Source organism: Pinus tabuliformis, chromosome 2_2, assembly GCF_031772625.1.
Source record: "Pinus tabuliformis cultivar Carrire ecotype Pingquan chromosome 2_2, CPIR1, whole genome shotgun sequence".
Classification (NCBI taxonomy): Eukaryota; Viridiplantae; Streptophyta; class Pinopsida; order Pinales; family Pinaceae; genus Pinus; species Pinus tabuliformis.
In genome coordinates this window covers 437,214,277-437,238,509 of record NC_142300.1, presented here as the reverse complement: position 1 = coordinate 437,238,509, position 24,233 = coordinate 437,214,277, and the positions used below count along the sequence as shown (strand labels likewise).

General features: G+C 35.0%; 1 protein-coding gene across 1 annotated transcript; it reads right to left on the bottom strand.

Moving 5' to 3' along the window:
- Nucleotides 1-10,377: 10,377 nt before the first annotated feature.
- On the bottom strand, nucleotides 10,378-12,259 carry LOC149193137 (uncharacterized). The gene is made up of 2 exons (XM_089406549.1): nucleotides 11,050-12,259; nucleotides 10,378-10,873 (listed from the first exon to the last, which is right to left on the bottom strand). The coding sequence occupies exons 1-2, from the start codon at nucleotides 12,194-12,196 to the stop codon at nucleotides 10,473-10,475; spliced, it is 1,548 nt and encodes a 515-aa protein (XP_089262675.1). The 5' UTR covers nucleotides 12,197-12,259; the 3' UTR covers nucleotides 10,378-10,472.
- Between the last annotated feature and the right edge of the window lie 11,974 nt (nucleotides 12,260-24,233).

Here is a 24,233-nt window from a genome sequence, read left to right as displayed (position 1 = left end):
ATCTACGTGCTCCGCATCCACAAATCATGGAGAATTTACGTTATTTAGACAAATTGTACCAAATCTTGGGTTATCTTAACCCCAAAACTGACCCAGGGGACCCCATCCCAACATACCCCATCTGTAAAAAAAAAATTGTTGGTAAAAAACTCCAGAACATCATAACTTCTTAATACGATGTTGGATTGAGGAGATTCAAGCATTGTTGGAATCAGGGAGACAAACACTACGACTTGACGTTAGTTTTGGAAGATTCCGAGCAATTCAATTTTTCAAATTTTTTTTGATCTTCAAATCATACCTCCACACTAGGAACTTGTTCACCCCAAAGTTTATCTTCTCCTAACAAATAAATGAGGAAAACTCATAAAGTTTCCCGATATCAACCCTTTTTGTTCTGTTTCAGTTGGTTCCTTCAAGATCCAATCAAGGTACTCCACCTTGCCTCTGCATGAAGTCCTTATCTTCCTATCAAGAATCGAGCCACGATTATTCTAAATATGCAGGAACAAAAACTTCTATGGATGGAATTTGAACATTCTTTCCAAAACCATATTTCTTTGGCTCAAGCGAACTTCATCTTGAAGTCCCTCTTTGAAGACAAACTTGATCTTCCATCTTGGAAATCAAAAGAAACTCAATCTTTTTCATGCACTAATTCATACTATGTTTTACTTTCCTTATACTGCACTTGTACTCTAAGGTACATTGACTACATTTATTCAATGACATACTTGGATTTGTCCACATAATCATGGTCATCTTCTGCACAACCTTGATCAAGGATTCAATTCACAAACAACCTTCATCTTGAAACACTTTTATCATTGAGTACTTGACACAACTATAGACATATTTAATGACATACAAGTTCTCATCCCAAAAATTCCTAAAAAAATTGACTCATCATCAAGCCAAGACAACATAAAACTTCAAAGAAAACACACTTGTTGCAGATAATTGATTGTACATGACTTCACTTTAAAAAGTAACCAAACAGGAATTTACAACAAGTATTTACAATTTTACAAAGCAAACAAACTGTACAAAATAGTCTACCCATCCTTTACCTATCCCAGGGTTATCGGTTCTCTTTTTGCACCTACTCTGCTTTGAAGGTTGCTTTAGGAACTCCATCAATTTCATCTTTTCCACTTGTCACTTTCCTTACAAAGGATTGTATATCTTCTTTGTCCTTCTTGGGACAAAGTTCCGGATGAAGTTTCCGACATCTTTCAATATGGTGCCCATTCACGCTACAATGGGAACAATTTTTTTTCTTTCCCATCGACAAGGAATTCTTCAAACTTGAGAGAGGTTCATCATGCTTTGTTCCAAGGATTCGATCCATTCTTTTGAACATCGCCTTATGTTTCTCACAGTTAGCCACACAATGGTTAGTTGCATCACAAAATGTGTAAGGAAACGTGTCCCATAAATAATCAAAATCACCAACATTCTTAAAATCCCCATGACACTTATACATGTCCTTTGGGCTGTGACTTTGACGATGAGGATTGTATATTTCATGACTATTAAAACATTCATATCTATTTAGATAAAAATTTCCCTTATCACTACCATCATGGTGTGACATATCATCATTTGATGATTTCTTTGCCTCAACAAAATTAGAGCACTCTCCAATTTCTCTATGACCATAACCCAATCCTTCATATCATGGCCATTCCTTCACCTCGATAAGATTAGTGATACCTTGGCCATTGATTATGAGGCCTCTTCCTTGATAACCCATCCAAGTTAACAAATTCATACCAATACCTTTAGTATGTTTTTCAAAGGCTGCAAAAGATGTGTTATCAACATTAGGTGAAGGAGTAGAACTAGAGATGGTAATTACCTACTTTGATTTGTCACCCATATTTTATGTTTCAGATGTCGATGACGAAGTTGATGATGACTCAAGCCACCCACTTTTACCAACACGCACATAAGGAGAATATTTTGGATGTTGATAGAACTCACAAGCATCATTCTCAACATAGGGTCCATATCTCGTGTTTGGACCATGCCAACAAATTGGCTTCATCTTGGAGGGATTCTTTGTTGTTTCTAGAATGGAACTCTCAACAATTTGTTCCTCCATCACATGTTGCAATTGTAGTCACATTTACCTCTTGTCCTCCTTGACAACTTCAAGCAATATCCTAAGCTCAACGTTCTCCATTCAAAGAGACAAATTAATCTCCTCTAACTCTTGGAGTCTTTCACGCTTCAACTTCTTTCCCATACTTGCAATTTGGTCAGAACCAACTCTAATACCAACTAATTTGAAACTGGAGGAGAACTCCTCTCAAACACTGATTTTCCTCTAATGCTTTGCAAGTAAATAAAATGGGTCTTTAAAGGTAAACACATTTCATAATATCTTCAAGGTGGTGAGTTAGTTTTCACATGAACTTTTAAAAAGTAACACATTCACGTGCAACTCAAAATAAAAAAACATGAAGAGAAGAAACCAACATTTGATGATGGAATTCACCCCTCCCGGGCTATGTCTCTGGACCTGCTCCAATAACTAGACCATTCTATTGATTTTAGTGGCAAATGAGTACATACAAGTTGTTGACAAATGAGTGGCTTATTTCCCCTACAAGGAAACATTCTCCTACAAATAATTCTCACTCAAAAAATATGACTCCCTACAGCAAGTCATGAAAAGGTAAACAAAAAAAGGACTCGCACATTAGGTCCTTGTGCTCCACCTAAAAACCAAGCATAAAAAGCTTCTCTCATGCACACATATTGAGAAAATACTAATAACAACAACTCCACATTGAAGTACTGAAAAAAGCATCTCTCATGCACACATTGAGAAAATACTAATAAGAGTTGCACTACAAAATTCACAGCTACTGTAGATGAAATAAGAACGCTGGAAAACCCTTACAAGTTTCTCTCCATGCTTAAAATGCCTTCAAAACTGCTTCATAACCTTTGATTTCTTTTGGCACTAAAAAATTCAATCCTCCAAAATTTCATCATAAAGTGCTCAAATCAAAAAATTAAGGCTGCCATTGAATCCAGGACACTCAAAAACCCCCATCTAGGCTCTTGTTGAGCTCAAAAAGGTTCAAAATTGAGCAAGTTATGCTTCTCCAAGCCAAACTCTACTATTTGTCCTGCAATTTGGCCAAAGTTGCTAACTGTGTGACCTTTTCGCCATTTTCATAGTTTGGGAAGTGACAATTTTGCCTGCAAAAGATGCATTTTGTTGCCTCATTAATTTTCCCAATAACGCGTATGCACAAAACTGGGTCACATGGAGTGTCCATAAGGCTGAGGTTTGGGGCCAATGGTCCACCACCGCCGACACTAACTCCTTTCTCGTTGAGCAAGGTCATATGGTTGGCGACGTGGCTAGGATCTCAGTCCAACTCTCTGTGCCCTTCGCCAGAGCTCTTGGTAACGATCACATGGTGGCCATATGGCTAGGGGTCAGGGCCAACTGCTCGCACCCTCCGGCATCACTCCCACTCTAGTCCTGTGTGTCCCATAACACCGAGGACTGGGGTTGAATCCCTGCCCCACTCCAGTAGCACCTCTGCCAAGGTCATATGCCTTGTGTTGTGACCAGGGTTTGGGGTTGGTCCCCACCCCTTCCGACTTCGCCTTTCGTCGTGGTCCTGTGCACAACGTTATGACTAGGGGCCAGGGCTAACACCCGACCCCTCTCCCTAATGTGGAAAACATGTCAATTCAAATGTATGTCGAGACCTTAGTCTATTAAGAACCAACCTCGTGGTGTGATGGTTCAGGCCGAAGTTTGTATGTGGCAGGTCTTAGGGTTGAACCCCTTTGAGGCCTTTGGGCTTACAAACAAATTTTTACACCAATAACAAGGTGCCATGTGGTAGCCTTTGGTTGGGCCACATGGCAGCTTTCTATTGGACCACCTCAAATGCACAACCCAATGAAACGATGCCAATTCATCCCTATATGGAGCAACATATGGCAGGTTCTCATTGGCCTTTCATACGCCCAGTTGTCATGTTGACATTAGCATGATGCCAGCGGTACAGACTACCCAGTCAACCCATCTGCAATTTTTTTTCCTGTTGGTCAAAAACTCTAGAACATCATAACTTCTTCATACGATGTCAGATTGAGACAATTTAAGCATTGTTGGAATTAGGACAACGAACAATATGACTTGATGCCAATATTGGGAGATTCCGATTACTTTCATTTTTTAGCGTATTTTTGATCTCTAGATCATTCACTTTTCCTTTTGTACATCGAATCTATAAAAGGCCTACTCCAAGACTTCATGTGCCAAATTTTTCTTTCCTTCTAAGTTCTACCATTTCAATTCTTCTTGCTTTGCGAGAATTATCAATTCTTTGAATTTTCACAAATTATTTAAAATTTAAAATGTAGCTAACATCAAATCTTCTTGTTGTGATTTCATGCCATTGTAGGAGCTGGCATGTAGAAAATTATTGTATACTATTATTATTTAAACTTAGGATTAATGATGATAATGGTGGACAGGAAACCACAACTGTGACATGCAGAATGATCTCACACAAGTATTTCGTTCTCCAACATAATTGGGCTAGTGGAAGAGGTGGAACTTTTCGATCACCCAATAGTTCATCTGATTCCCACTGTTTCTGGGCATACTCATGTATGACATAGGGAAAAGAAATACTTTTAACAAATTCATTTTATTTTCTTGTATCTATTGAATGCAAATGAATAAGAACAAGAAAAAGAATCTAACTAATCTGATATTAGATGCGGTGAGTTTTGCAGTCAATAGCAATATATTTTCAGAGTTATATGGAAAGAGTTTCGGAAGTGATTAAGGATCAAAAAAATATGCGGATGCTTTGGATAGAATGAAGCAAACAACCATTGCAAGCCATCAAATTTATACTAAGTTTCATTTTTAGTTAGAGTATCATAAAGAAAAGTAAGCGCAGAAACAACTGTAGCATTCAAAAATTGAGAGTCCAAACCACAAAAGGGCATGGCGTCTAAGTTTATGTATAAAGAGAACAAAACCATAGTTACGAGTGGTGGAACTCTCGTCGTTCCAGTGGCGTGTGGTAGTGCTTTTCAGCTTTGTTTTGTTCTCCAATATAGTTGGCAAGTGGAAGAGGTGCAACTTTTTGGTCACCCAATAGGTCATCTAATTCCAACTGTTTCTTGGAATCATTTTTAATTTCAATGTAAAATATAAATTTTAACATTATTATTTCTTAATGAATTAGGCATTGATGCATGATGGGTTTTATATCTTTAACAAATCAATTAAATTGCCAATTAAAAAAAATTAATATAAAATAAAGTTAATTAATTTTTTATAAATTAAAGTGTATAATTTGTTTTTTTTGGATTTTAATTTGATCATTTTTGTTAAGAATTTTCATTTAGGCTATTCTTTACTGAGATCAATAGTGTGCCCATCATTTGTTTTTCCCTGGTCATTTAGCTATTTCCCTGCATAGCTTTCCATGGGTTATCTTACTAGGGGCATAACCAAATGCAGCAATGACATATTTCCATAAGCAAGCAACTAATCATTAATGTAAAAGGTTGCTTGCTTTTTGTAATAGAGTTTTCTCAAAAAATTCAAAAAAATATTAACTAATATTTATTCTATTAGAAATATATTTAGTGATTTAATTTTTCAAGATGATTTTACGAAATCTTCTATTTGTTTAGTGTACCTTTACACTTAAGAACAATTGCTAGTATTCAAATTCAAGCTTATGTGATCTATATCTTGAATATTTTGAAACAATTGCTAGTATATTAACTTTTTCATACCTCATATATATTTTTACACTTTTAAATTTTTTTTTTCTTTAATGTAACTTTGCACTTTTAAAACCATTGTTAGTGTATTATTAAGAGCATGTGTTTCCTCCTAAAAAGTCACAGGTTCAAAACCAGTGCGGATAGAGTATGTATGCTTTTGTAGACTTAGCAATGAAATAGCTACAAGCAAATTGACTGCGATCTTAAAATTAGATAATGATATATAATTTTTTTTTTTCCAAACTAGATGGAAAAATACTTCTTCAAAAATAAAATGTATTCGTGGAAAATTATAATAATGCCATGAACGCTTCATATATTTTGGTGACAGGATGAAAGTAAAAAGAAATTTAATCTGTGAACACCACGTTTCTCCAACGGCAAAACAATCACAGTACTCTGAAAATCATGGCATCACTATTGATATAGTAAGGGAATAAAGCGCATGATCCCCATCCGGAACGTAAAAGTAGCCGTGCTGTGATGAATGGTGAACATAATTGATTCACGTTCCACCCAATCTGGCGAACCGCCAAACGATAAGAGAGTAAGCCTCTTACTTTACCAATATGTGGAATCACCTGCCATTTTGTCATTGGTTTGTTATCCTTTGATAATACATTTATTCTCTGAAACTATTATGATCCATCCCAGTTTTCAGATTCATCGATATCAGCAAATTATATGTATTAAAGTGTGTAGCTTCATTATCGTGCTGTGTCAGTTAAGAACTGTAACCGTACAATGGTAACTTTTGAATGCACGTGAGTGGATGATGTGTTGGTTGGGGCGGTTGGTTTGGCTTTCGCACCTCTTAACTACGTTTGATTCTTGTGGGAGCTGCTTGATGCTGCAGTATATTTGATTCGGTGATGACGTATCTTTACACGCTACTGCGATATTTGTATGATGATTCTTCAGCTAGGATGCTTCTCCCCCACTGAAAAAAAACTTCTGAATGGAAATTTTAGAAGTTGTTTATATTGTTAAATTTAATTATATGATAGATTTTGAAAATATTTCCAAATTTGATGAATAAAAATGAATTTAATTGATATTATTTAAGGATTTCTAAAATCTATAACTTCTATCAAAAATCTTTGATCACCTTTCCTAACCAGGTAACCACTTTCCAATTTTTTCTACTTTGTCAAAGCTCATACATTTGCCGATTTTTGATCACCTTTCCTAACCAGGTAACCACTTTCCAATTTTTTCTACTTTGTCAAAGCTCATACATTTGCCATGTTGTTCTGGATTGGAGCAGTCTGGTTTATTCACTCTTGCCAAAAGCATTTGTGTTTTAGTTTAACAGGCGCAATAAAAAAATTTAGAAAGTTTAGTAAAAATTTTTGGAAACCTAAATTATAATTTTCAAAATTTACAAAATTTTATAGTATTGAATCCATTTTCACACCATTAAAATAATTCTAAACTAAATTTCCAAAAGTTTAAACCTTCCGATTGAAATTTACACCCTCAGTATACAACGCCTAGTCCAACCAGAGCTGGCCAATTCGAGGATTCATGAATATCATACTGGTCAGCTGTGCTCCGTGCGCAGATACCAATATAACAGTCTTACTCATTGCCTCTCCCGGCCAAATAACAAACATCACAAAACCTTATCAGAAATCAATAATTCATATTCCTTGAACTATGTCAGTTATTGAGAAGAAAAAACACTTTAATATATTAATCAAAATATTTAAAAATAAAATATGTAATGTGATTAAATAATTGACTTCGTGATTATCAATCAAATTTCAAAATATTTTTAAAATTTAAAATTTATTTATTTTAAATCATTTTAAACATTAAACTATATAGAATAATATTTGAATTTTAAACAATTAAACTACATAAAATAACATTTGAATTTTAGTTAACTAGTTTTATTATATAAATTAAATGGTTGTTAAAAAAAATCAGCTCTACTATATAAATTAAATGATTAGTAAAATGAATCAATCCAGAATAAATATCAAATTCCATCATAAAAACAAACTCAATTATAATTTTATTTTATATTATTACTATTAATCATAAAAATAACAGTGACAATTATTAATTATAAAAATAATTTATATATAAATTAAACATATATATTTAAATTATAACTTTATTTTATATTATTATTATTAATTATAAAAATAATTAATATAAGTTAAACATATATGTATATTTAAAAAAAATATGGAACAAGAATTTTAGCCAAGAAAAATTACTTTCACTTCACAATTCTTAATTTGTAAATAGGCTTTGTTACAATATAATGGGTTATACCATGCATTATCCATACAATATGTTAAAAAAACCTTAATCCTTTCTATAACACTTGCTCATATTACCATTTTTTTAAATTAGTTAATTTAATTGAAACAAAAAAAGACATAATTTGGAGATAAATATCAACCTTTGATTTGTGTATATTCTTAAAAATATTCTAAAGTAGTAAGTAGAGGCTAAATGCTACTATTTACCTAATAATTAATTATAACTAAATTAAATTTCTAAAAACCCTATTTCAAAATAAAGACACATATAAATAATTACGTTTGATTGTTTGAAGATTTCTGTGGAGGGTATCTTGAGCTAGTTTAGTGTTGGGAACTAGCTCCACAATAGCCATTTATGAATAGAGATTCTGAATCTATAGCAAGACTCATAAAGTGTTGACTCATAAAGAACACTACACTGTCATCAAAGAAGAATACTCTAGAGAAAACTCTGAATCACAAGAAATGAGGCAAGAAAAAAACAACTCTCAAGACAAGCTGGGAGAAAGCCCCGCCGAACAACCATAAAGTGAACATGACAACCCCTCAAGCATCAACAGTTATGAGGATTCGAATACGCACAAAATAATTCTTCATTTAAGAGCAAAGCAGATCTCCTAGACCAAACTTCTTCTCCAACTATCTCCAAAAGGATGACCACAATAATGTCCCAAAAACCAGAAGAGATGAAGGAGATACAAGATAAGACCCTACCAAAAAAAAAAAAACGAGAAAAGAAAAGAAGAAGAAAAAAGAAGAAGTTACAGTACCAATCTCATCAAGAAAGACGAGGAGACAGATAATTAAAAACTAAAAAAAGTATAGGTCAGATAGACCAGTTTGGTTTGAATGGACGTTCTTCTTCTTCTTCTTCTTCTTCTTCTTCTTCTTCTTCTTCTTCTTCATCATCATCATCATCATCATCATCATCATCATCATCATCATCATCATCATCATCATCATCATCATCATCATCATCATCATCATCATCATCATCATCATCATCATCATCATCATCATCATCATCATCATCCATTCATAAATAACTACTATAGAGTTAATTCTGCACTCTAAACAAATTCAATATTTACTGATTTTACAACATCTCGCCATGCAAATTAGTATCCGAAAGCTCTTCCATGGCTTCTCACAACTAGCGTTACCCTGAATTGATTTCGTTCCCTTATTGCCATTGGATTTACCAGATGCTTGTGGGCACACTTCCATTCCATTTGTATCAGATATTTGTGGATCTTGGGCAAAATTCAATAAAGCAAGTGACTTTCATTCGAGAATGAACTAAATTCTACGCAAACCAATTAAATTCAAAACTTTACTTCAAATGTGTGCATCGTGTATATTTCGGGAAGTATCGTCGAAAGGTAATTTTTCCAAGCTAATGTGCATTCGTGAGAAAATTATAATAATACGATAAATGCTTCACATATTTTTATAACAAATTTAAGATACGGTGAGAATGAAAAAGGAAATTTAATCGCTGAACACCGCGGTTATCCAACGACAAAACAATCACAGTACTCATTGATATTTGATATGTTAAGAGGATAAAACGCATGATCCCCATCCGGAACGTAAAAGTAGCCGTGCTGTGATGAATGGCGAACCTACTTGATGCACGTTCCACCAAATCTGGCGGGCCGCACGTTCCACCAAATCTGGCGAACCGCCAAACGATAAGAAAGTAAGCCTCCTACTTTACCAGTATGTGGGATAACCTCCCATTTTGTCATTTGTTTGTTATCCTTTGATAACACATTTATTCTCTCGAAACGATAACGATTCTTCCCAGTTTTCAGATTCATCATATCAGCAAATTATATGTATTACAATTTGTAGTTTCATATCGTACTGTAATTGTAAGATGGATATCCCCAGTTGGTTGGTTGGCGGTTGTGTATATTTTTGAATTTAATTTTATCGTAGATTTAGAAGATATTTTCAAATTTAATAGATAAAAATGAGATGAGTTGATTTCGAATTTTTCAAAATTTACAATTTACATTAAATTTTAGTGGATTTTTTTAGGGTTAATTTTTCTAAAAGTCAACAGAAATTTATTGAAATCATAAATTTGATAGGTAATTTCTGTATAATTTATTGAAATCATAAGTTTGATGGGTAATCTCTGCATAATCGAAGTGCTTTAAGAAGTTTTCAAGCTATTTACAGTTAAAAAACCATTTTAAATAACACACAAATCAAGATTTCGCCTCAAATTTGTCCACCAAATTCTAGCACCAGAAAATCTGAAAACTAGCCCTAAACACCACTCGCTCGATTGCACCACTCGCTCGATTGCAGATTTAAAAAATATACCATTAATATATAAATTTAATGTGGAAAACAGATTCCTAGTATCTGCGTACAGAGATGGAGCTACAATTAGCATCTGCAACTATCGGGCTCTTTTCTAATATTCGCAGCGAGGGTTGCATTTTGTTGTACCCCATGCATTTGAGATCTGAAATCTTTGATCACCTTCCCTAACCAGGCAGCCACATAGGTGGCGTTGAGCCCAATTTTTTGAAACTTGTAGAAGCTCATGCATTTGCCATGTTGTTCTGGATTGGTGCAGTTTGGCGTGCTGGGGTCCCTCCAAAAGCCTTCGTGCTTCAGTCCGATCATCGTAGCGAGGTTTTTGTAAATATATTGGCCGGAGCCAGCCAATTCCAGCCACCCCTTGGGAAACATTTCCAGAACTCTTCCACCAGGATTCATGAATATCATATTGGTCAGCTGTGCTCCGTGTGCAGACACCAAAATATCAGTCTTACTCATTGCCTCTACCTGCTCAATAAGAGAAATCACACAACCTTATCAGAAATCAAAGAAAAAATGAAAAAATGGGTATCTTTATTTTTATTTGGATTGCAGATTTCAAAAATATTTTCAAAATCTACAACCAATTTAAATTTAACCATGAAATTTTAATATTTTGAGTTCTGTTAATTACTATTACTTGCCTGTTGACAGAAGGTGAGGTTAGCTGGATAAATGACAACCCACTCGCAATCTTGCAGGGCTTCACACTGTGATTTCACAACATCTCGCCATGCAGACACGTTTCTGAAAGCTCTTCCATGGCTTCTCACGGCCAGCGTTACCGTGAATTGCTTTCGTTCACCGATTGCCACTGGCTTTAACACATTACACATACGTCGAGTTCTGCAACGAATCTCCTGAATAATTTTGAACATGACCTCCGTGTGGATTCTGTGTAGTCCCATGCGATTCACAACAGCTTTTTCGAAGCAAACAGGGCGTCCATCATAGCTCAGAGTTTCGATCTCTGGGCTCAAACCAGTTGCCTCCAGAATTCTTCTGATCCAGCTGCCAATGCCCAATTTTAGACTCCCCAATTGAAAAATCACGATTCTGCTGGCAATAGAGCATTGGCTCTCAGTTTTCCAGTAAAAAAAAGGCACAAAATTCGTGAAAGAATGCCACAGATTGACGAAATCGTAGCTATTTTCAGATATAAGTGTGTGTCCTCTCAAGAACAGAGCATTGGGTGGAAGTGCCTCAGGAAAAGCGAAAGCATATTGATTAATAGTGCCATTGGAGGTACTGTTGCCCTTAATACAGAGGACCCTCCCATCTGAAAAATTAGAGGGAAAATTGAAGAATTCGGGCGCTCCCATCGCCATACCTCTGCCCCTAATTGCAGACATGAATCTATGAATTCCATCAGTAGCAAGCTTGGACTGTATGCCCATGTCCATCAATGGACGAAATTCAACATTTTGCCCAATGTAACTTTTCATGAAATCCGATGCATTTTCTAGTGCATTGAGCCTCTTCTCCATTGCACCCAACATCGACCTGGTGTCCTCTAACTGCCCTTGTAGACCATTGATTTGCTGCTTCATTGTCTGAGTGACATTCTGAGTCTGCAGGGCTCGAAAGTGGATCCACGCCTGCGATTTCTCCACCGCTTTTTTCAGTTGAAACTGCACAGAGTAACCGCAAATGTTGTGACTAGAAGGGGAATGAAAATCATAAATTGGGAATTGCACAGTATTCATCAATCCCAACCATAGTATTGTCAGTGCAGCGAAGAATATGAGAAGGGCGGATAAACTCCGCGAAGCCCGTTTTTTGGTCATCTCTGATCCCTGCAACTTCAATTCCAGTTTCTCGAATTTTATTCCTCTGGATATGTTGATGGGTTTTGGATTCTTGGACAAATGGAGATCTAAAATGTGTCTCGCAACGGAATTAGCGATGGATTGCTTCCTATTGTGGAGAATCTTATGACATCTGGCTTATTACAAGGATCAGCATAAGAAAAAGTTTTGCTATGTGTCAGATTTTTAATGGACGTAGAGCCGTAGCATATCTGTACATTCCCGGACCCCTGAGATGACGGCGTCCACCCGGGCTGCGCCATTCACAAATCCCAAAAAGCCAAGGAATATGCAACATAAAATAATCTCACCCCTCGTTATTTGCGTGTACAGGGCTTCGCATATCACAATTCCATAAAGGCTAAGGATTATGAGCCATCCTCATCCAACATAAATAATCATTTTTTTTGCAAGTCACAAATCCTTAAAGGCTAAGGGTTATGAGCCAAATAATCATTTTTTCACATCACAATTCCTTAAAGGCTAAGGATTCTGAGCCATCCTCATGCAACATAAATAATCATGGAAATCATTTTCTTTGAATCAAATTATAAAGTGTAAATTATTTGGTTTTTAGGGGTTTAGTATTTGTTTTTGTCATAAGTTCAAATTTCATGAGAAGGGTAGAGGATGGAAGTTATTTTGGGGAATTAAACTATTTCAAGAAGTATTCAAGTTAGATTGAGCCTCTCACAATTTTGCTAATAAATAAAGCAAAGCTAAAATGTACACATGATAAAATGTTTTACATAGCAATTACATGGAATTTAGAATGATGTGTCATTATAGATAAAGCAAAGCTAAAATGTACACATGATAAATTTTTTTTTTTAACCATACATAATTAGTGATTTTATTGATCAAAATTTGCGTCCAAGGCACATAGCAATTACGTCTTCTTGAAATATTTAGATAATGTTCTAATTCAAGTAAAGGTTGGTCTTAGCCCAACCTTCTATATTATATAGGAGAAAAATTACATAGAAACAAAAACTTATGACTCCATAAAACATACTCAAACTTTGACAAACTTTAAAGAATTAAATTGGAGAATTATTGCTATTATTTATCAAATTTTCATTCTCTAATGTTGACATCATGAAATCCAAGTCTAGAAGCTCAGATATAAAGGGTCAAGTTAAATTAACTAAAGGGGAACAAAGTTCCTAGAGCTTTTCCATGCTTTAGTGCTTCCAATTGGTCATGTAGACCTCTAATGCCATCTTCTATCCTATAGATATGTTGTTAATGTTGTATTAGGATGTCCATTGTTGCTACAACTTGAGCCACCAATTGTTCCATCCAAATTTACAAGTGTCTTACATTGTCCTTGATGTCTATAATTTCTTTTGGAGAGCATGAGCATGACTTCTACAGACCTAAGGCATCATGAGAAACGATGACATACAAGGGATGTGAGAAGAGTGAATCGACACCTATCCAACAAAGAGTAGAAAGATCCAGAGAGCTCAGCATTGAAATTATCCAAATACCTCTTAATGCCATAAGGAGATGCAACAACATGGTGACGAGAACCATTATTCGACTCATTAACTTGTCATAATTTAAAGTGTACAACATCATGTCCTTCACTACATGGGAAGGGTGTGAACCATCTTGACTTACAATAACCAACATCACTACGAATCAACCACCTCGTGGCAACTAGTTCTCCTTATATCACATGAATTTGTCATCTCATGTGAAGGAGTTGTGCCTCATCTCCCTATTTAAAAATTCAAGGGATGGGTTGGTGGTAGGATGAAGAGTTAATAAAAATGGTACCTTTGGATCTCCCCCCCACGATGGCTTGAGGTAATAAGCAATCATAAGTGGAGTTGTCACCCCGAAGGACATGAAATAAGTCTACCTTAGGAATTAAACTTAGCCCCACTCATATTCCTCAGAAGATGGAATTTAATTTGGGATCTGAAGGGGAAGATCCTCCTTGTAGATGACATATTGTATTTTAGAATCTCCTATCATTATCAATTTGTTTGGTTTTAGAATTACAATAATATTTATAACTTGCAAAAGGATGTATGCTTTGGCTTGATTATTAGTAACCATGCCTAGACTCCAAGGGTAATAAAATTCAACTTTTCCTTTAGGGCATATTATCACCCCATACACCCTGCCCCTACCACCCCTAGATTGTGTCTAGAAGTTCCATGAAAGAAAAGAGCATAGGTGTGTTTCCCCTTTAACCATTACTTAAGTCCCCTAGTAGAGAAAGAGAGTTACCAATCTCTCTATGGTTAGAAGGGCCAATCATGATTCACTATCAATTGAACTAGGCCAACTAGGATTCTTCTAAAGGATCCAATGATTGCAAAGTGGAAAGCTTAGGCTATATGGATTGGAAATGCTTAGCCAATAGATATTTTACACAATATGCTACTTCCACTATATGAGCTTTTAAATTTTGGGAGAGAGCTTAATTTCAAACCAACAACACATCTCAACAAAAATGCTTGGGTAATGCAAAATAAAGTCTTCTAAATAATGCCTTATCGGGGAATGAACCCAAATAGTGATTATGCTAAGAATCGAAAAAAATTAGTTAAGGAGTTAGGCTACCGAGAGTTAGGAATCAATACAAGTAAGACTAAATCCTGTACCATCCTAATGAATTCACATTCTATAAAAAGGTGAATGGAATATTCATAATGGAAGCAAGTGACAAGAAACACCTTGAATGACCATGGGTTCCCCATTTGGAAAAATTCTCTATTGTGAGAAACTTCTTATGAGATAATATCCAACAAATAAATTTCACCTTTGGAATACCATTGAGATGCAAAATTTTGGTCCAATTACCATATTTCAAAAGTATCCCATTTCAATACAACAAATGCTCATACCTTTTCTCTACTAAATACCCCTTTCTCCCCCATCCTCTAAATTCATTATCTAACAGAGACTTGAGGCACAACCCTTGAAATTTGATATCAAGACAAAGGAGAAAACCTCAAAACGAGGTGGGACTTTCCCAAGATTTTATCCTAACCATGCTCTAGTAGTAGACCAAATAGAAATGTCAAAGAGAGAGCTTTTACCAAATCTAAAAAGCCAATTTTGAAGACGATGAAGAGTCTGAATATGTGTTATAGGAGGCTTTATCATAACACCAGCATCTCATAAATTGATTTGTTTTCCATTCATTGGGTTCCATGTCAGATGTGATTGTAGCAAGGGAAGACCAAATGAAAGAGGTTTCCAAATTTGTGATCTTCCTTAGACTATTGGGACATGATATAGACACCAAATCCAATCTCTTTTAAGGTACTTTTTGTGAATGGTTTGTTTCCACTAGCCATATTGATTGAAGAGGAGCCTATAAAATATTTTAGATCCTAGAGAAATGTTCATGAATGATGGATCTTTCACACCTAGCCCTCCATGAATTTTAGGGAATCACACTACTGCCCAATTTAATAAATGTAATCTTTTGGTATTAGACTTCTCAACCTGTCATAAAAATTTCCCGAGTTCTTGAGCTATGGAGAGTATAATGTTCATTAGTGCCAACAATGCCAAGAATTGGAAGAAGGGTATTGTTGATAATATCAATCTTAATAAGTTTGGGTATGTATTATATTATTTTCATGACTAACCTGACATGAAATATGTATGTGTGAGGCACGAGAGGGGGCTCAAAGCGGGGAAACCCACCCCCCCCCCTTATTCTAGGGTCGCAAGGGGGGCAATAGTCCACCCTACCAAGGGGTTTATAGGGGGGAGGCAGGTTCCTTGCACAAGGTTTGGGGCAACACTCCAAAAAAATGAAAATGGGTAGTTTTATATGTCTGTTTTCAATGGTTTACGAAAAGCGATTTTTGTTGTTAGTGGTTTTTAGGTGCATGGTGGTTTTTCTCATGGTTTTGTAGATCTAATGAAAGGAACTATGGATATATTCTAATCCAGGTTTAATGGAATGGGGGTTTATGAATTCTACAACATGTATATAATGTATTGTAAAGGTACATAATGAAAAATCAATCCGGTTTTCCTAGTTTTGGGTACTAGGAGAAAAATATATCTATATATTTTATGTGATTTCCATTGTAGTTTTTATGTTATTTTTAAGAATTTGTTTTCAATTATTATTTGTACAGGATTAAAACCTACAAATAATACAAGGTTCCTAGCAGGGTATCATTGCACACCCCATTCATTAAATTTTTCCTTCAACTTCAAAATGATATGCTACCATGAATGGAGGGAAGATGGCTTGAGACATATGGGGATGCCAAGGTATCTAAAGGAGAGTCATCCACCCTAATAAGGAAGTTGGATAATTTGGAAAATTGCAGTTAGAGTTCCTATACTTTTATTATGTGCATAGAGTTGGATTTTGGCCTTATTGATCAAGGCCTTTTAGTTGTTTATAAAACAATTTAAGTTTGTTTTATATTAGGAGGAATTAATGGTAGAAGTGCCTCCCATCAAAAGTGTGTCATCCATAAATTAGGCATGATTAATGTCTTTGATTCCTTTCAAAATATGAATCATTTACCAAGGGATCAATCCATATGTTATCGATACAAGTAAAGATTCATGCAATGAATCTTGAACTGAATTCAAACATTTGAAGGATAGAAAAGAGCCAAAATATTTCTTACCCAATGATATGTGTTAGCCATGTCCAATTTTAGAATCATTCCCTTTTCTCCCCTTGAATGGTTGGAGTGGATAGCCTCCTGAATAATAATAATATTTTCCATAATTTGTCATTTTTCCACAAGGCCACTTTTATTTTCAAAGATTATCTTAGGGAGCAAAGTTTTTAATCATTTAGAAATCATTTTAGACATTATTTTATAAGATATATTTCATAGATAGATGGTCTAAATCTTGCAAAGGAGGAAGGGTTGACCTCTTTTAGGACTAAGGCTAAAATTCAAAGTCTATACCTTCACCCGTATGAGAAGAGTGATGGATATATTGTAACATGCGAACTAGATCAAACTTGATTATGTGTCAACATATCTTATAGAAATGGATGGTGAATCCATGTAGTCCTAAAGCCTTATCTAATCCAAAGAGTGCATTACCTCCCAAATTTCTTCTTTCATAATAAAATACATTAGCTCATCATTATATGCCTCACTGATAATAGAGGGGAGATGTATCCTAGCTTTCATGTTCATAGTATAAATTGGAAAAATATTTATATGTTGCTTCTTTGATCTTATCATATGATTTAAGGATCTCTCCTTCCTCATAAGTAATATTTTTTACCTTATTGTGCTAAAGAATCAGTTTGGCTTGTTTATGAAAATATTGAGGTTTTGTATCCCCTACTCATAACCATATTAACTTCTTGACTTCAAAATCCATTTCTCTTCCTCTACCCTCAACACTACTTGAAAATGGAAGAAGGTTTTCATGTATTCTGACACTGAGCCACATGAAATCTATTCTTGCACTATATAATTGTGAATGTCCCCTAACTGAGTTTTGACTTTTTTTCCTTCTTAGGGGATTGATATCAATCTTTGGACCAAACCTTAAGTTCCTTTTTGGTATTGTTGATTTTTTGTTCCTGAATATTGATTGGGGAACGTTCAATTCATGTGCACCATGTTTGTGAGACAAATTCAAAGAAGGAAGGATCCTAAATCCATTAAAGGTTGGGGCATAAATGGAGGGGTCCATAATTTTCCTGAGTCACCAATGAAAGAGTAATGGGACAATGATTAGACCTACTGGAAGCAACAATTTGACAAGAGAGTGAAAATATTCCCTCCAAAAATGAGTTGTGGAACAAGAATTTGTCAAGTCGTGCTACAATATGTCCAAGTCCTAATCTTCTATTTGTCCATGTAAATTGTCCTCTATTTGGTTTAATGTATACCAAGTCCAGTGAGGAGATAAAATCTTCCATCTATTCATGGAAGGGATCCTTGAATAGATTTATCCATTTCTTCTCATGAGGGTGGAAGGTAGTGTTAAAATCCCCTGGGATGATACAATTTGTTCATATATCCATCTCCCTCAAATCCCTAGGGGAGTTCCAACATGCTACTTTCTCATGATAGGATAGAGGCATGTATACACTTATAATAGTACACAACACACCTAAAATAATGTGAACTAAATTAATTGTTAACCAATAAAAATAACTTTTTACATGAATTAATTTGAATAAAGAAGATATCCAAAAGGAACAAACAACCCCATATTCCCCCCAAGAACCCATTTCTTTTCCTAGGCTACAATGTCATACTGTGTTACATATCTTGAGAACTTCCATTTCCTCCATCTCAATCTACTCAAGTGGGAGTATTTAGGGATTTTATACATTGAATAGGCCTCTAATTGATGCTAACTTTCCCTCATTACCCAATCCTCTGCAATTCCACGAGATGAATTTCATTATCTATTTGTTTTTTTGGGGTTTCCTACATAGGGAGGAACTACTCCAAATTGATTCCTTGTATCCCTAGTGCATATGTTGTACATGCTTTCTATTGTTGCGTGCAGATATCCTAGATCCTTATCTTTGTAAGATTGTTCCTCCCTCTTATCTCTATTTGGTCTCTAGCCCACCTTTTTAATTAGCATGTTAATAATTATGTCCAAATCCACTTGCCCATCTAACCTCTCATCTATCAATATAGGCCTAGAAAATGGGAGGCCAAAAGAGTAAAAGGCCTTAGTGGCTATTTGCAAAAATAAAGTACCTATGACTAGGGTTGAAAGTCACAATAGATTAGATAGAGAAAACATACTACATACCTATAATAACTTAAACATGTCTATCATTATAACTATTTATATGGTAATGAAGACTTACTTGGAATATCATCCGATGGAGAATATTCCCCCTAAAGATTCCTCTTGCTCCAAAGTTGTGCTCCACAACCCTCATTGTGATCCTACACATAAGAGAATACAAGAGGTAAGTGAATTCAATCTAAACGAAAAACCCTAACTACTATAATTAATTGGAACCAAACAATTAAATGCGACCAATTCACTATGATTTCATAACTTGAAATACAATATGAAATGTTGAATTGGAGAAAGAATGAAATGAGTTATTTATTAATAATTTGAATATTGATACAATGGTTGATGCAACTTGTTTCTTTATAGTTGACACCTCATGGAACCACCTTCTAGATCCCTCTACCCTAGATCACAGAAACTCTATTCCACAACATCCCCTTATCCACACGAGGAGATAAAATATTAGGAGTCTCTTTCTGATGCAAGAAGATTGAGGGACTGATTAAGAAATAATGGCTTTTTGATTGGAAGAGGAAACTTTAAAAATTAGGAAAATTGCATACTTGTAGAATGGAATTAAATTCACTAGCATAAGGGTACCTACTCTCCTCCTCAACAATAGGCTTGATTAAATCCTCCTCAAAGTTAGGTTAGGTCATGGAGAATGGGCTATAAGAGGAAAATTCTTGGTAAAACATATAAAACTCACTTGAACACATGCTATTATGTACACATTTTATTTTATTTAGTGTAATATGGAAATATATGTCAGTTGCACAAGGGAAATAAGCATATGTAGAGCCTTTAATTGAAGAGAAGAAGTGTATGTACACTTCATCATGTCTTTACAAGAGTAGTGCATGTGAACACAAAAACTTTTTTTTTAAGAGATCTTGGGAGAAATAATGCATACAAAAGTTAGGGAATGATTATATCAGGCCATAACAAGCATTAGTGGAAAATGATGCTATAATGGTGGGGGTGGGGTGGGGGTGGGGTTATGGTGCGGGTGGGGGTGTGGTGCAGGGGTGGGTGGTGGGGTGGGGCGGTGATATAACTATTCCTCATGCTCAAATCCCATGAAGGGTTATGGTTGGATTCAGATCCAAGAGGGGGGATTTCTAGGGACTTTTCCTCATTTGTTGTGTGGTCCTTAGAGTTCAAATTACATTCAATATTTTTTCGTGTGAGACAAGGTTTTTCAGTGTTTTTCCTAGAAATTCTTCTCATTTCCTTTGTTTTTAGAGTGGATTGGATCCATGTAGAGTCATTGTGATCTAGAGGGGTCCTAGGACTTTATTAATGTCATATCTATGGGCCATGGAGGGGTGTCATGTCTTATGTTGGCACACTTTTTTTTTTAGTTGTTTCCATTGCTTAGTTGAGTCATATATCTTTTTCCATACACTTATTCAGGATATTTTTTCATGAAATGCCCATATTCATGGAAAACCTTGCACATAAAATGGGTTTTCTCATAATTGGCTAGATAGATAAATGTCCAACTATCCAGGGTATGCTAGAATTCTTTTGGTAGACACTTTTTAAGGTCCACCTCTACACATATGTGAGCATGAGAGAACATCCCATCTTGTGGATTAGTAAAATCAATATACTTTCCTAGTGAGCTTCCAATATTCTAACAGTATCTTTGTTCTAGAAGTGTAGTGGATATGGGGAAGCTTCACCCATACTAGAATTGATGTTGGTATTCTATTTTCAAGGCAGAAATTTAGGTTCCATCAATTTAAATACATAATTTGAGATCTAAAAATGTAAGAACCTCTTATGAATATTAGGTCCCAATTATCCTTTTTCTTAAATAAAAGGCATAAAAGCCTTGGTCACATAATGAGAGTGAGAGTTTCCCTTTGATTAAAGGACACTGATCTTTTTTCACCCTGGATGCCAAAGATAATGGTAAGGGATTGATGTGAGTAAACTAGACAATCAATCCCTTTTCCAAAAGCCTTAGTGTCATGGTCCATAATTGCATGGTGTTCCCAAGAAGTTTAAGGATTTCCTTTAAGGCATTTCACAAAATGAGAGGGCCAGGATTTCACATATTTACTAATGGAAGAAATGAGGGCATTAAAAGCGGCTATGTCAGGATGGGGAGGGGAGGTGGCCCCACCAATGACAAAATCCATGATGATGAATCAAGCAATGAGGAACTATAGAAAATCTAGGGTTTATGCAAAGTGCAAGTGTTCATTGTGAACTAGGAAATTTTTAGTAGGGGACTTTCATACATGTGAGAAATTGTTATAATAATTAAGTTTAACATATGATTTGTATTTCAAATTCCAACCATATATAAACATTTGTTTTTCAAAATAGAAATATCTCACACTTTTTAAAAAAAAAGGAACAGGTAGCATTTTCATTAAGATTTCTGGAAACGGGCCAGGTCCCCTACAAAACTCAAATATGAATTGTTTGTATCTTTCCTTTCATTACATAGAGTATGGACCACCTTGCTACCATGATTATTTACATACGTTCTATAGAAGGAGCTATAACTATAAATTATCCAAAAAGTACCATTATAGACTATACAACGATAATGCATATATATATATATATATATATATATATATATATATATATATATATATATATATATATATATATATAGATATAAAGAGAGTGAAATCAAATTCTTTCTGTCTCGACGTCATCACCTGCACCCATAGACTCGCTCGAAGAGATGTTCAGGATCTTCAGTTTGTTCTCTTCTTCTCCTTGGATCTTCGCAGCATCAACACCAACTTTATCACCATCGCCAATCGAATTCTCTAGAGCAACATCCTCATTGCATTTCACATAAGAGACTGAGAGATTTCGAACCCCGAACACCTCCTTTAAGTCTCCCACCGTAGTTGTCTCCACCTTGATCTCTATATTATCGAAATTTTGTTGAACACCCAGAACATCAATATGCAAACCTTCGAGAGTTTTCTGCATGAGCTCCCAATCTTTACCCAGTCCAGACAACTGCACGTAAATTACCGTCGTGTTCTCGTTTATTTCTTTGACAATTTCCCTTATCACTTGTTTGCAGTAGCCCTCCACTATACTCTCCATACCAACGTTCTTGACGCCATTGCTTGAACTCGAGCTCCCAAATCCTGAACCACCCTGAACGACATTCCCTGCTGAAGACATTTTGGCAGCAGTTCACTTCTGCATAGTTTGATTCTTATGGTTAACAGATCGGAGCCAACTGAGGTATATGACGACTAGATACACCCTAACATTCCTCTCCAAATTATCGCTCATAAATATGGAACAGAGCTAGGTCTTATCAACAATAATTCCATCCATTCTTCCCCCCTTCCAAGACCAAAGGTTTGCAACAATGGAGAAAATGTCCCTTTCAGAAGCTAATATATTATACAAGCCGGCAGCGATACGAAACCTCATAACACATCTTTCCTTGCACATGAACTATCGTTCGACGATACCAAAACTATGCAATAAACTACTACTTACCATCCCAGATATCAAAGAGCGAAGGTACCTCGGATAGTCGTCCAACATAACTACCACCACGCAGAGGTGCCTCGGAAAGTAGGCCTCGTTAACTGCAAACTTGTTGATCTGACAACTCATACCATCGACGTACATCGTCGTCATGCAACCATCGGTTGAGGAATGGGATATGATGAAATAAGGTTGTTTACACATACAACACCCCTCCCTAATAACCCTCGTGTTTTCCTGGATGTCTGCCATATTGTTGTTGGCTTTCAACACGTGCAATAATTAGACTTTCTCAAATATTTTTAACAACTGTATTATTCTTATTATGATTGAGGAGGACTCATCCTTGAGTAGGAGGCCATTCCCGAGGAACCTGATACAATTTTGGATGATAATCTTGGAATCACCCACTATATTGAAGGAGTTGACATCGTTGTCCAGACAAATTTTTAATCCTCACCAAAGAGATAGAGCTTTCGCTTGGTTATTAAATGTGGCCCCAAGGCCCCAAACGTAATTTATTTCTGTTTTTTCTTTGAGGTTGATTATTACCCCTCCCGCTCCAGCCTCCCTGATAAATATCTCACACTTACACTCTTACATGATGAGTATATAATCTAGGTCAAAACCAACCTATATATGGACGGAGGAATGCTTTCACTAGCTAAAAAATACTACCCCTAAGCTTATACAAAGAAGAGAAAGATCAATCTTAAACTCTTATACATAAATGTATATGATTAAGACCACTAAGATTATACAAAGAAGAGAAAGATCAATCTTAAACTCTTATACCTAAATGTATATGATTAAGACCACTAAACTTATACAAAGAAGAGAAATATCAACCTTAACCTCTTATACATGTATATGATTAAGAATGAATATAATTAATTATAAAACAATATAGTTATTCAAATATATTTTAATAGTAACAAACGCCAAAATTTAATGATAACTTAAATTATCATTATATTGATTTATATTAATTTCAAGATGATAAACAATTCCAAATAGTTTTAAAGAGAAATTGTTTATTAATTTGAATTTTTTAATTATATAATATATATTATATTGTAAATATAATTATATTTAAATATAATATAATTTTATATAATATTAATAAATTCATATGCAAATTTTCATAGTATGTAACATTATATTGAGAATTTTTGGAATTGCATTTAGTTTGTTTTGATAAAACTAAAATCTTAGCTCCTATCCCTTTCCACTCTAAGGGTATCATTAAAGAGATTCTAGAAATTTAAGAGCACTCTAACAATTTTAATAAAAAAGACGGATAAACCCACAATTCAATTTTTATCCTCTAATCCTAAACCCCTTAACTCTGACAATAGACATAACCATCTTTAAAGGCCTCTCCCCACAATTCCTAATCATCTTTGTATCCCTTTAAAAATTAATTGAATGCACCCTGATAATATGTTGGTCTATTCTAACATTTTCATAGTTTTTGTTTCTACCATCTTAATCCTTATCAATCTTTGTTTTATTATCATTATAATATTACTTTTATTATAATTAGAATTAAATAATCCATTTTATCCCTTTATTCTTACATTACCTTCTCTACTATTGCTTTAATATTTTATTATTTGACTCTAATATTTTTCCACCCTTCTCTTTAGTATTCAACCTTATTCTAATTTATTTTATCCCCCTTCTATCATTTTAATAGATTAATTTATGTATTCTAATCTATTTGATACCTCTTACAATTAATTAATATATTATATCTAATCCAAGAAATTCTATTAAAAAATATATTTGT